General features: G+C 50.8%; 2 protein-coding genes across 6 annotated transcripts in view; one reads left to right on the plus strand and one right to left on the minus strand.

The window, feature by feature from the left end:
* TBXAS1 (thromboxane A synthase 1) overlaps nt 1–2,354 on the plus strand; it is a 159,833-nt gene extending 157,479 nt beyond the window's left edge. For both annotated transcript variants that reach the window (XM_043463858.1, XM_043463859.1), the window contains one exon: nt 2,219–2,354. The gene's annotated coding sequence lies outside the window, so the exon portion shown is untranslated. The remainder of the gene's footprint in view (nt 1–2,218) is intronic.
* A 7,083-nt stretch (nt 2,355–9,437) lies between these two features.
* PARP12 (poly(ADP-ribose) polymerase family member 12) overlaps nt 9,438–13,640 on the minus strand; it is a 41,524-nt gene continuing 37,321 nt past the window's right edge. For 3 of the 4 annotated variants that reach the window (XM_043463862.1, XM_043463861.1, XM_043463864.1), the window contains exons 10-12: nt 12,727–12,857; nt 11,704–11,855; nt 9,438–10,550 (exon numbers count right to left, since the gene is read on the minus strand). In XM_043463862.1, the coding sequence (XP_043319797.1) occupies nt 10,225–10,550; nt 11,704–11,855; nt 12,727–12,857 (609 nt within the window). In that variant the 3' untranslated portion in view covers nt 9,438–10,224. Of the gene's footprint in view, nt 10,551–10,631; nt 10,696–11,703; nt 11,856–12,726; nt 12,858–13,640 lie in introns of all 4 variants that reach the window. The other variant, XM_043463863.1, reaches the window with a different exon arrangement.

Raw genomic sequence — 13,640 nt, forward strand, 5'->3', positions numbered from 1 at the left:
AAAGGAAGTCAGTGAAGGCATTGTTCTGGGGAACCAGGATGCTGTGATCTCACCTGAGGGCAGGACAGAACCCAGAGTATCTAGATGGATTTGTTAAAATTCCCACTACATATAAAAAAAATAGATCCAGGCTTCCCTAGTGACAGAGCCAGTCTGGACGGAAAGTCAAGACAGTCTCGGTCCTGCCATTAGTTTATTGTGAGATCCTGGGTAAGTTCCAGGCTCTTCTGGGCTTCTGTCTCCTGTGTCTTCAGAGGGTACCTGACAGCCGCTCTGCCTTCTCTGGGAGTGTTGGGAGGATCAGTGAGACAGCAGCCGTGGAAACACGGTACCCCACAGGCAGCATGTCGTGCGAGGTATGAAGTTAAGAGCAAGAAGCATTTGAGTTGAACGGCTTGCACCCAGTCCGGTCCCAGTCTCAGGCAAGCCATGGCCTCCCTTCCTCCAGACCTACTCCTCTGGCGGCTTAAACCCAGTCACTCTATGGACTTCTGTCATCAAACAGCAGAAGTGAGAGGGGCAGACAAGAGGCCCATTTGCTTTAGCCCAGGCATAGGGTTTGGGGGTGAACATAGAATTTTACTTTTTAATTTTTTTACTTTATTATTTTCATCTCAGGAAAACGCTTGACTTTTCCCAAGCACTGACACATTTGACTGATACCCTTATTCCTAAAAGAAAAAACCCTCAAAATTGCCTTTGTGGAAAATGTAACAATTATCTTTGAAGAATTAATTAATGTCAACCCAGGAATCTATGCAGTATAATTCCACAGCTTCTGGCCTGGTATGCAGCGCCGATATTTTGGCCACCTGATATGAAGAGTCGACTCATTGGAAAAGACCCTGATGCTGGGAAAGACTAAGGGCAGGAGTAGAAGGGGGCAACAGAGGATGAGAGGGTTGAATGGCATCACTGACTCAATGGACATGAGTTTGAGCAAACTCTGAGAGACAGGAAAGGACAGGGAAGCCTGGCATGCTGCAGTTCTTGGGGTCGCAGAGTTGGACATGACCTAGCAACTGAACAAACCAAAACTGCAGCCTAGTCTAGCCAGATAGGACGTCCGATGATGTATAGAAGGGAAGGCCCCGTTTTCTGGCTTTTAGGGGGTCTTGCCTCTAGATCCAAGCTATTTCTGGTAACTGAAAAGGAAGGAGGTTAGGGTATATCCTTATCTGTTCCCCCAGGACTGAGGGTGCATACATCGGAGCCCCCGCCTGCTCTGATTAGAGCAAGAGTGTTTTGTGACCAGTTCCGAGCACACGATAACTGCATTTGTTGCTTAGGCTCTGAATGGGAGTCTCACAGCCCTGACCTTTCACGTTCCTGATTTAGTGAAGGCTCATAACAGTGACAAATGCAGCAAGGAGCCACGAGTTACTCTTCATTTCTTTTATAAGCAGGAACACGGTACAACAGTGATTTGTGTAATAACTTTATCTCCTCTGAGATATTTAGGGAAACCTAGTTCTGCAACCTGAAGTAAAAGCCAGCATAAATTATTTTTAATTTTTAAAGTAATTATTCATATTACCAAAATAAAATTGCTTATACTTAAAAAAAGAATGAAGAAATACAGAAGGATACAAAGAAAAAGTCGGCCCCCCTGGTCCCCCACCATCCTCTGCCCCGGCGCCACCCCTTACGGGAGGTCATGGGAGAAATTTAGGTATTCTTCCGTAAACATTATGTTCATAGGCAGACACATATAGTCTAGCCTTTTCAAATAAGACATGAATGGAAGTAAGCCATTGTCCTTTGGTGAAAGAAACAATCTGATCAAGATGCTTTCCTCTCCAGTAGAAGTTCTCCATAGCCACACAATGAAGGGGAACAGATGTGCAAACCCAAATTTCCTGTCGGTAAAGCAAGTGTGTGGCCCCAAAGGGCATAGGAAGAAGACGGCATGGTGGCCGAAGGACTATCCCTGCGCGGCTTCCAATGCCAAGGCTCTCGTGCACCCCAACACCAGGCATGAGACAGGTTCTTCAAGCTGAAGGAAGGGATGGGTGAACCTAGAGACCCCCGGGTCCCGGGCAACGTAGGGTTAACAGCCAAAGTGGGGGTGGGGCTGGCGTCAGGGTTGGTCCCTGTCCAGGTCACCTCTGCCAGCCCCCTCCCACACTGCAGTCCTGGGCCCCAGCACGGCCGCCCCCAGGATCTCCAGCTCGTCTCTGCTCTGCCTCAAGGCGGGGCTGACCCGTGTGTCCCGCAGGTTCACGCGGGTGGCGGCAGAGGACTGCGAGGTGCTGGGCCAGCGCATCCCCGCAGGCGCTGTGCTGGAGACGGCCGTGGGCGCCCTGCACTACGACCCCAAACACTGGCCGAACCCCGAGAACTTCGACCCCGAGAGGTGAGTACTGCCCCCTCTAAAGGGCTGGTGGGGGGAGTGAGTGTGAGGATTGGAGGCAGCTGCCAGGAGACACAGATTTTGTGAAGTGCCCCCAAAGTCAAAAGCTGCGGCAACCAGAGAGAAGTTTTTGAGGCATAATTTCTAAAGGAACTAAGCGTACCATTTTTGAAGAGATCAAAACCCAGTCCAGAGGTTTAGCCATCTCCACAGCACTGCGTGCAAGTAACAAGGCACTCTCAGACGGGTGTCCACTGTTTGTTCACACTGAGAAACAGGACACCTTTCAGAAACGTGTTAAGATGTAGCAGGATATCACTTCCTTTTTTAAAAAATGAATGCCTGTTCCAAAACAAGAGTATCAACAATTTCTTCAGGAATTCATGAAGCCCAGCTCTGCTAACATGGTAGACCTGAATGCCCCCTTCTGTCCCCGGCATGGATTTGGTCCATTGTCTAAATTTCATTTCCAGACTCCCAATTTAAAATGTCTGAGCAGGCATCCGCACTTCCTCCTCATGAGAGTGGATGCATGCCGCTTCCTGGTTGATCTGGCAAGTGGCGGGCTGGCCAGCTGGCAGCTGTGTTTCCACCATAGTGGCTGCATCTTCCTGTTAATGCAGCCCCGACTCTACAACCCTGGTCCCTGGGAAACCATGGGCAGTGGGACCCAGATAAGGAACACTGTGCTGCTCAGCAGCTCCTGGAATTACGGTAGAGATCCAGACATACAAACAGCAGCTGCAGGGTTTATAGCATCACCTTTGAAAACAAATGGCCTTGAAACAAAAAAGGCTTCCCTGGTGGCTCAGGCGGTAAAGAGTCCCGCCCGCAGTGCAGGAGACCTGAGTTCGATCCCTGGGTCGGGAAGATCCCCTGGAGAAGGAAATGGCAACCCACTCCAGTATCCTTGTCTGGAGAATTCCATGGACGAAGGAGCCTGGCAGGCTACAGTCATGGGGTCGTAAGGAGTCAGACACAACTGAGTGACTTCACTTGAAAACAAAAGTGCCTTAACAAGATGTTGAAAAGGTGGGCCAAGGGCTTCTTGGGCCCATGAGGTTCAGAGGCAGTAATAAGTGAGCTGGCTACTATTACAAAATAGTGGTTGTCACCGAGCGTTACTGTCACAGAACACATGTGGCAAATGTCATTTGGAGCTGAAGAAGAGCTTCCAGTGAGTCAAATACTGCCACCCGCAGAGGTTCAAGTTGTGTTCTTGAACCAGAAAGGCAAACATGGGCAGGGAGACAGCTCCCATCATGGCATCAAGAGACAAACTGGTAGGACACAGCTGTCAGAGGGGGCTGGTGCCCAGGGACTCTGCTTAGGAAGTGGATGCCAGAGGGTGACACTCTGACTGCTGGGGAAACTGGAGCCATGGGTGAAGGGAGGGCTGTGGTTTCTTGGAGACTTTCACCCAAGGATTCTAGTGAGTCTGCAGGCCCGTTAACCACACAGTGAATTCATAAGAAGAGGCAGAGAGGGCAAAGGGGACGTTCAACAGTGCTTGGAGGGCTTGGCAGGACGGGAGGAGGGGAGCCTGGACTGAAGCGTGTGGACGGGCGGCCACCTCCTCCGGAGCCTTGGGGACTGACGGGTCCAGCAGAAAACGATCCTGCAGACCCCGGGTGCGGGGCGCAGAGGGTGGAGGGTTGAGGCCCCACCTGCCTGGTAGGAGGAGCGTGAAGCCCTGTGAAGGGTGGCGGGGTTCCGAGCCCACCCTGACCGAACCACCCTGCAGGTTCACGGCCGAGGCGCAGGAGCGTCGGCGGCCCTACACGTACCTGCCGTTTGGGGCGGGCCCCCGGAGCTGCCTCGGGGTGCGGCTGGGGCTCCTGGAGCTCAAGCTGACGCTGCTCCACGTCCTGCGCAAGTTCCGGTTCGAAGCCTGTCCCGAGACGCAGGTGAGCCCCGCCCGCTGCTCTGGGTGCAGGGGTGCCCACCGCACCCCAACTTCCCATTCAAGAGCCTTCCACCGGCACCTCCTGCCTGCTCAGGCCATTTCCCTTTCTGGAATGCCACCCCTCTCCCTTCCCCACCCCCAGTCTAATCCCACCCTCCAAATTCAAATTGGTGTTCCCTCAGACCCCAAAGTGTCCCCAAGAAGTCCTGCTAATAGGGCATCTCCCATTCCTACCCCACCTCAGGTGCCAGTTCCTCCAGGAAGCCCTTCCTGACGACTTTGCCAGCCACAGCAGACTACTTTTTCTGAAGTCCTGTTTCAAGTGTGCCTATACCTGCACTGTCTGGTGTTACAGCCACTAGCCACATATGGCTATTTATGTTAGTAATAAATCAATACAATTAAAAATTCAGCTCCTCATTTGCATTAACCACACTTCAAGCACCCAGCACCCACTTTCACTAGTGGCTGCCACAGGGGATAAGGACAAGTCTAGATCATCTTGTTTCTTGAACCTATAACTGGTCTTCCATCAGGACTCAAAGACATGGATGGGAAAGCCTGCCTGGCCCCAGCACTAAGGCCTGGTGGCACTTCTCTCCTTGGAGGTTCCATGGTAGCCACTGAACAGTCCTTTCACACGCACCTGTAGAGGATACCCTGCTTCTCGAGTAATTCTGTGGCTTTTCTTCCTAATCTCCATCCCACCATCCACCTGCCTAAGTTGGACATAAGGAAAGCCTTCTGAATGGCAGCGGACTTTAAGCAGGGAGCTCTCCCCAAGCTCCTGAAAACGGGAGAGGGGGTCCAACTCAGTTTCTGGCTGGGCCCCAGGGTGAGAGATGAGAGTAGATGAGGAAGGTCTGAGGTTTCATTCACCACTTGGCACTCTGTGCCCTTGGGCAGGTCAGGTGGCCTCTCTGAGCCTGTATTTTTTCATCTGCAGTGTTCTGCTCCCACCTTACAAGCAGGCTTGTTAGGGTAACTGGGGGACCTCTCCCCTGTGAGATTCCCTGGTAGCTCAGCTGGTAAAGAATCCACCTGCAATGGAGAAGACTTGGGTTTGATTCCTAGGTCAGGAAAATTCCCTGAGGAGGTACAGGCTACCCACTCTGGTATTTTGGGACCTCCCTGGCGGCTCAGTTGGTAAAAGAATTCACCTGAAAGGCGTGAGACCTAGGTTCAATCCCTAGGTTGGGAAGATCCCCTGGAGAAAGGAATGGCTACCCACTCCAGTATTCTGGCCTGGAGAATTCCATGGACAGAGGAGCCTGGCAGGCTACAGTCCATGGAGTTGCAATGAGTCAGACACAACTGAGCAACTTTCACTTTCCTCTGCGGGACGTTATTAACATAGGAAAGGGGTGAGTCCCTGTCCAACACCAGGCTCAAGACACAACTCTGCAGCCTCTCAGAGTCCCCCTGGGGAGGCCACTTTGCTCACTCTCAGCCCTGCCCTCCCTCAGCACTCAGCCCAATCCCCACAACCTGCCTCAGGCCCATTCCCAGGGTACTTTCTCATCAATAGGGTTATTTCTGACAGATATCTTAATTTCCTATTTTAGGTACCACTGCAGCTAGAATCCAAATCTGCCCTAGGTCCAAAAAATGGCGTCTACATCAGAATCGTCTCCCGCTGACGCTACCCTCTCATGCAAAGAAAATCGTGTGGAAACGTGGATTTTTGTTAAAACATCACTGAAGCAGTTGAAAGCGTGCCTGGCCTATGAATATAAAAGTGGCCACTTATGTAACATTTCCTAAATGCTTAATAAATGCGTGTTGCACTTAGTTTTGACTTTGCTAATGGTGTCTGAAGAACAGATCGTCCTCTCAATAAAGAACCGCTGCTAAATGAGTTAAAACATAGTTTGGACAAAATGACTGAGAACTTGGGGTTTTGGAAGAAGGTCTAGCCTCAGGATGGAAGGCATCGATAGGGTAGGGGACACACAGATGCTCAAGTTAAGTGGTCCTGATGGCCCGAGTATGGGGGTCTTTTCAGTGTCTGGTGCATTGTGATGTTTAACTTAAGAGAATAATGTTCACCAGAAGCTCAACTTTAAAAGTGGTTCAAAAGCTTTATAATGCTTTGATTTTTCTAGGTAGAGTACTACCAACATTCTAAGTTTCAATGCACAGAAAAGTGATAGAGGCCACAGTGTACTTTCTGCTTTAAAGAACATCCTATCTTAATGCTCTGTGGTGACCTGAATGGGAAGTTAGAAAGGGGGAGGTTCTATGTATACATGTAGCTGATTAACTTGCTGTACACTAGAAACTAACACAACATTGTAAAGCAACTACTGTTGCTGATCAGTCACACCGTCGTGTCTCTTTGCCACCCCACGGACTGCAGCACACCAGGCTACCCTGTCCTTCACCATCTCCCAGAGCTTGCTCAAACTCATGCCCATTGAGTTGGTGATGCCATCCAACCATCTCATCCTCTGTCGTCCCCTTCTTCTCCTGCCTCAATCTTTCCCAGCATCAGGGTCTTTTCAAATGAGTCAGTTCTTCACATCAGGTAGCCAAAGTATTGGAGCTTCAGCATCAGTGCTTCCAATGAATATTCAGGGCTGATTTCCTTTAGGATGGACTGTTAGGATCTCCTTGCAGCCCAAGGGACTCTCAAGCGTCTTCTCCAACATCACAGTTCAAAAGCATCAATTCTTCAGTGCTTAGTTTTCTTTATGGTCCAACTCTCACATCCATACATGACTACTGGAAAAATCATAGCTTTGACTATACAGACCTTTGTTGGCAAAGTCATGTCTCTGCTTTTTAATATGCTGTCTAGATTTGTCATAGCTTTTCTTCCAAAGAGCAAGCGTCTTTTAATTTCATGGCTTTAATCACCATCTGCAGTGATTTCGGAGTCCAAAAAAAAATAGTCTGCCACTGTGTCTTTCCATTTTCTCCCATCTATTTGCCATGAAGTAATGGGATCAGATGCCATGATCTTATTTTTTTTGAATGTTGAGTTTTAAGCCAGCTTTTTCACTCTTCTTTCACCTTCATCAAGAGGCACTTTAATTCCTCTTCACTTTCTGCCATAAGGCTGTGTCATCTGCACATCCGAGATTATTGGTATTTCTCCTGGCAACCTTGATTCCAGCTTGTGATTCATCCAGCCCAGCATTTCACATGATGTACTCTGCATATAAGTTAAATAAGCAGGGTAACAATATATAGCCTTGACATACTCCTTTCCCAATTTGGAACCAGTCTGTTGTTCCATGCCTGGTTCTAACTGTTGCTTCCTGACCTGCATACAGGTTTCTCAGGAGGCAGGTAAAGTGGTCTGATACTCCCATCTCTTTAAGAATTGTCCAGTTTGTTGTGATCCACACAGTCAAAGGCTTTAGCATAGTCAATGAAGCAGAAGTAGATGCTCTTCTGGAATTCTCTTGCTTTTTCTGTGATCTAACAGACGTTGGCAATTTGATCCATGGTTCCTCTGCAACTATACTCCAAAATTTTAAAAAGAACATTATAATTTTCTGTTTCTGGCTATGCAAGGTCTTTGTTGCTGTGTGTGCTGTGGGCTTTCTTTAGTTGCAGTGAGTGGGCAGTTACTCTTCATTGCAGCACATGGGCTTCTCATTGCGAAGGCTTCTCTTGTTGCAGAGCACAGGCTCAGTAGTTATGACATGCAGGCTTAGTTGCTCAGAGGCATATGGAATCTTCCTGAATCAGGGATCAAATCCGTGTCCCCTGTGTTGGCAGGCAGATTCTTAATGACTGTACCACCAGGGAGGTCCCCATCCTATCATAATTTTGATTAAAAAATCAAAATACAGAACTGAATTTATTAAGAATAATTATTGTGTTGCTGAGAAGTTCAAATGTAACAAACAACTTGCAAACTGAGTCTCACATCTGCTGCCAGCAGCCGTGTGGTCTTTTCACCTCTGTGCCGTTTCCTCATGTATAAAACAAGGACCACAGCCCCCTCCTCTACGCAACATCCAAGCAGCATCACAGGGCTGATGTTGTATAGGTAACATAGCAGGAATCTGCAAGGATGTGGTACCAAGGCTGACCCTCCAGTAGGAAGTGCAGGCTGTTGCAGGAGAGCCTCCCCGTGTCCACCGCTGTGATTGCAGCTTCTGCTGTTCTCCCTGCCTCCCGCTCCCAGCACCCCATGCTTCCCCCAAAGCGCCCACCTGGAGAGATCCCTTCTCTTTCTGGCCTCTTAGAATATAATAGGCCAGCCTCATGACTATTTGTTGTCAATCTCTCTCTCTCTCATACACACATATGCATGCTCTGCACCCCACTACCTCTTTGCATGGGAATTCTGAGAGGTCTTTTTGACTTCTTCCCATCACAGTCCCATTCCCCTCCCATGCCCACAGGAACAGCTGCCCTCCACTCCTACCCACAAACCCCGGCCCTTTCCTCAATGTCCAGTCCAGGAAGGTGGCAATGTGCTTTCTCAAAGGTCAGCAAGGGTAGAGGCCTTGGCCGTCTCCACAGTTCACTTGACTTTTCTGGAGCATTTGATCAGCTCCTGCTGTTCTCACCCACACCCCCAATGAAGCCACTCCTGCTGCTTCCCACCACTCAGCTCCTAGCAGTCTCAGATCTGAGAACCGCAGGCAGAGGCATCGTGTGGGAACTAGACACACCGTATCAGGAGGCTGGGGGATGGAAAGGAAGGTGCCGGGGAAGGAAAGACACCTTGCTGAGGTCTGAACCGAGGCCAGCGGGCACAGCCACCCAGGAGGGGTGGAGGGCCTCCAGGGGTGGAGCCATCCTGCCAGCCCCTCCACCCGTCAGAGACCCTCCCAGCCACTGTGCGTGGACAAGACACAGAACACACCATCCCCTCCACGTCCAGAACACCCTGCACAACAGTGGGTCTGGGTTTTGTGGGGCTTGAAATCTGAGTTGAGGGAAAGAAAAAGAAACAAATATGTAACTTTCAAATTAACCCAAATGTATGATCATGCAGCCAGGTAGCAGCGGTTTCCCCTGAGGGCTGTGGAAGGAGCCCCAGTAAATGAGGGGCCGTGAAGCTTCAGCTTCATCGCCTTCATGATGAGACCATGCACAGCCCTCCTCGAGGCCAGAAACAGGGGCTCTGTTTTATCCTGACACCCAGAAAAGTGACTCACCCCACAGGCGCTCGATAAAAAGACACTGAAGAATGAGCCGCAGCTGTCACCCAGGTCAGATAAATATTTTTTTATTCCCAGACTCTGCTGTGACACTGCAGCACAAGTATTCAGATCTCATGGGGACATAAAACCCTTATTCAGAGGGTATTCTGTGCAGAGGCAGGGACAGGCATTCACAGGCCAGGCCAGGTCCTGGGAGAGCCACTCACTCCTATCACCTGCCACGACTAAGGGACACCAACAGGGATTCAGTGACACTACACAGCAGCCACTGGTCTAACAACTGGTCTAGCCACTGGTCTAACATGGGCCGATTTCAAGGCCAGAAGCCCAGGAGAAGCAGCAGAAATGCTGCCTGGATTAGACACATCGCAACGGACATGATGTGCCCTGCCAGGCCCACAACCCAGGACTTCTGTACCAATGGCTACTGTGTCATTCTAATAAAAACAAATCCAGGTGCCACAAAGACCCTGAAACGTCAAACCACTGAAGAGACAGAAATTGTTGCAAATTAAAACCAATCCATAAAATAGTGTCTAGAAAATCTGTGCCTGATGCCAATCGGCAGCAAAGTCAACAAAGAGTAAAAAATAAAACTTTAACACCCGAGTAAAAAGCAATAATGGATTCGCCTACCATCATTACTGGCAAGTCCAAAAGTGATTTAAAAGTGAAAATATTATCATCAGCCAGAGATTAAGAATCTTCGTAACTTCATCACGAAGTCAATGTTAAATGAACAGTTCATTAAAAGTTTTTTGTTTAAAAAAAAAAACTTTCCCTAAAGAACTACTTCAAGTAAGATAAGCCAGAAAGGCATAAAACCATCGGGGTGCTCACTGCCGGCCGCTGAAGAAAGAAGCCAAGGACAAGAGGGTGGGAGCAGCGGCCGGGGGCTTGGTGGAGGCAGTGTACTGGATGACGTACTCCGGGTAGGCCTGGTGCTTCTCGAAGATCACGAAGATGGATGGTTCGGACATGCTGTTGACGCAGCTGTCGTACAGGATGTTGCCTTGGGCCTCCTTGATCGGGGGGCGGACGTAGGCAGTGCTGCCCCGGACGAACTCGCCCACCAGCACCCGAGCCAAGAACATGGCGTGGGTGTTGGTGTCAGTTTTGCTGTAATGGTGGGAGTATGCGGCGTCCCGGGCAAAGTAGCTCCCTACAAGGACACCAGGGTCAGCCTGTGGCCAGAAAAGGCGTGCCCACTTCCGGTCAACAGGGCAAGATCTACAGCCATTACCTTCCCTCTGCTCCCGTTTTTCCAACTTCTTCCTCATGAAGGGCTTCAGAGGGGTCATGAAACTCTGAGATGGAAAACTCCTTTCAAGTAAGATCTGTCACTCCAACTCTAAAGGTCTCTGGGCCCCTCATTACTGACCCCCTCTCCCAGAATGTCAGCTTCCTGAGCCATAAGATGGGGCTGTCAGCCCGACTTCCCAGGGTTAGTGTGGAAAATGACCAAGACCCCACCCATGGAACACGCTGCAGACACCCACCACCCGATACATAGATTCATGGATGGGAATCTGAGTTGGAAGCTGCTGCCTGCACATTCAGATTTACAACCCACCACTGGCTCCCATGCACCCTGACCCCACAGCCGTCAGCACGCAGACTGAAGCTAACGGACAGACCTGGCCGAGAAGCTGCTGACTACAGATCACACCACTACGAGGTTCTCTCAATTTAGCAACCACTGAAGAGGAGAGGAGAATGTTCCTGTTCTCAAGAGGTGTTTAAGGGTAAAGTGTTATGATACATGCCACCTACTCACAAATGGTTCAGAAATAAGAGACGGGGGTGATAAATCCAATGTGAAGTGTTAAAGCTGATGAACTGGTAAAATTTACGTGGGAGGGTTTTTTAAATATTATTCTTGCACCTTTCCTGTTAGAAATTATTTTCAAATAAATTTTAAAAATAACCAAGAGACAAAACCAGGTAACACATTATAACAAGAATGACGTATTTACCTAAGCGTATCTGAGCGTTCATATTTTTACTCTAAGGTAACAGCGTGGACAGGTGGGGACCTGACTCCTCTCCTCACTCCTCCACACAGATTCAGGCCCATCTCCCAGGGAAGCCAAACCCCCGCCTAAGCAGGGGTCAGACCTGGGGCTGCACACGGCGGGGAGGGAGAGTCAGGTGCTGACAGCTGGGTCCCCCACATCCTGGCCCGTCCTCCCCGAGTCTGAACTACTAGTGCAACTCATGCTGGTTCCCCCCACACCCTCTGTCAATTTGTTTTAAGGTGGTTTCTGGGTCCTGGACAGTGAGGCCAAGAGGATTCTGCCAGCAGGGGCACTTACCCTTGCCATAGGATGTACCGTGGAGACCACTAACCCGCCAGTCAAAGTTCTGCTGGCAAATGGCGTCGACAAGACCAGTGCTGGTGCCATGGAACAGCTGCCTTTCATCCACTGTCTTCCCACCGTTTCTCTTCTGCATCTGCTCCTTTTGCCTAGAATCACGAAGGGACGTGTGCTGGAGGCAGAGGGCACTTGCCACCAAACAAAGGCTGCCCAACCCAAGAAAACATGTCTTACTAGACATGCCATGAGACCAGGAGCCATGAGACTCCAGTCACGGGCCAGGAGCCTAGAAAGCTGAGAGCAGGACCTGGGTGAGAGCAGAAGGAAGCTCTCCCTCCTGGGCTCCAGGCCTCCACGGCTCCTTGAACCCCCAAAGTAGATGGACAAGCCTTGAGAAGCCAGGCTACTTCTCCCCAGTATCCTGCTCCTGCCTGAAGCCTAGCCAAGGGGGCTGGAAGATGCTGGACAGCAGGAGCATCCTCATCCCTCTCCTGTAAGTTCCCTGATCGCATCACCAGGCTGGAGTTCAGATGACCCTGCTCCAGCCTCTTGTGGGGAAAGGGGAGCAGGACTCCAGGCCCACCACGGAGACCTGCTGTGGATTTCCTTCCCACACGGACATGTGCCCAGGGACATGCCAGTCCTTGGGCACAAAAAGGAGGCCCTTGCCCTCTGGCTGCCAGGACTATAGCTTTACGTACCCCAGGGTGAGGGGTGGCTTCTATGGACCCCAGCAACAGGGGACTGTTGCTCTTCAGAGTGTCTAGTGCAGGAGCTGGCTTTGTCCCTGGGGAAGCCACAGCACCCACCCCCGACTCCGCCCCGTCTCTGGAGGGACATGCTGGCCCTGAGTTGTACAGATGAGGAGGGGGACAGAAGAGGGACGCAGCTCCTGATCCCTGTGGCCTGGGGCAAGCAGCAGCTGCTGTGGCAGATTGTCGCTGCCGCACCAGCATGTCTGGGAAGCAGCTGTCTGAGGGAACGAGGGTCTAGCCCACCGAGAGCGAGCCCCGGACACACCACTGGTAGACTTCCCAGAGGGCGGGGTTCTGGACCCGTTCAATCTTCTGAATGGAGTAGAGAGGCATTGTACAGGTGAAGAGGCGCCAGACCTTCTGAAACTCTTCTGAGGACGAAGGGATGGTAATCCTCTGTAAGGGCCAAACATTTTTACTCTGTTATCGTCAAAGTGTAGAATACAGCTCTCTTCCCAAGGCTGCTCATGGAATGCCAGAACCACAAGCAAACACAGACATCTTTCTGTGTTTCAGTAAAGGGGAGCATTTTCCCCACTCCCCTTAACTCCGAGGGGCAGTCTCTCCAGGCTCAGATGTGTGCAATCTGTGGTCACTTCCCTCCTTTCCCTGGCGAAGCCAGCCAGCCAGAAGGACAGGCAGGCACTGCTACATCAGTACCACCACAGGAATTCAAGCACGGTCCCTGCTCCCCTCCCGACCCCACTCAGGGCCGACTACAGGGTCTACGAGACCCAGAGCTGGTGCTGGTGGATGCGGAACACACATGTCTGGCAGAGAAGGGGTAAATCCTGCCATGGGCAGTGATGAGGCCACGCACAGCACGTGCTGAGGGAGAGGCCAGGCTGGCGGACTGCACACAGCAGCTCAGCTCAGTGAGACCACGGGCACCCCCTCCCAGCTGGGTCTGCACCTCCCCTAGCATCTGGCTCTGGGAAAGCACTCCTGATGAGCCCGCAGAGGCCCCTGACTGTCACACAGAGCAACAACGCACAAATCCCTGCTCCTGTTGTCTGGACCCCAACCAGCTTGCCTATTGCCAGGTCCACGAGGCTGGGCCCAGTGACCCTGTTCCAGGATCTCTGGGGATTCTCTCTGCATCATCCTTTCCCCCACCCAAGTGCAGCCTTATAATAACCATCTCATCCCCCACAGACCCTAAATGATCTGGGCTCTATG

This window comes from Cervus canadensis, chromosome 3, assembly GCF_019320065.1.
Source record: "Cervus canadensis isolate Bull #8, Minnesota chromosome 3, ASM1932006v1, whole genome shotgun sequence".
In the NCBI taxonomy this organism is placed as follows: Eukaryota; Metazoa; Chordata; class Mammalia; order Artiodactyla; family Cervidae; genus Cervus; species Cervus canadensis.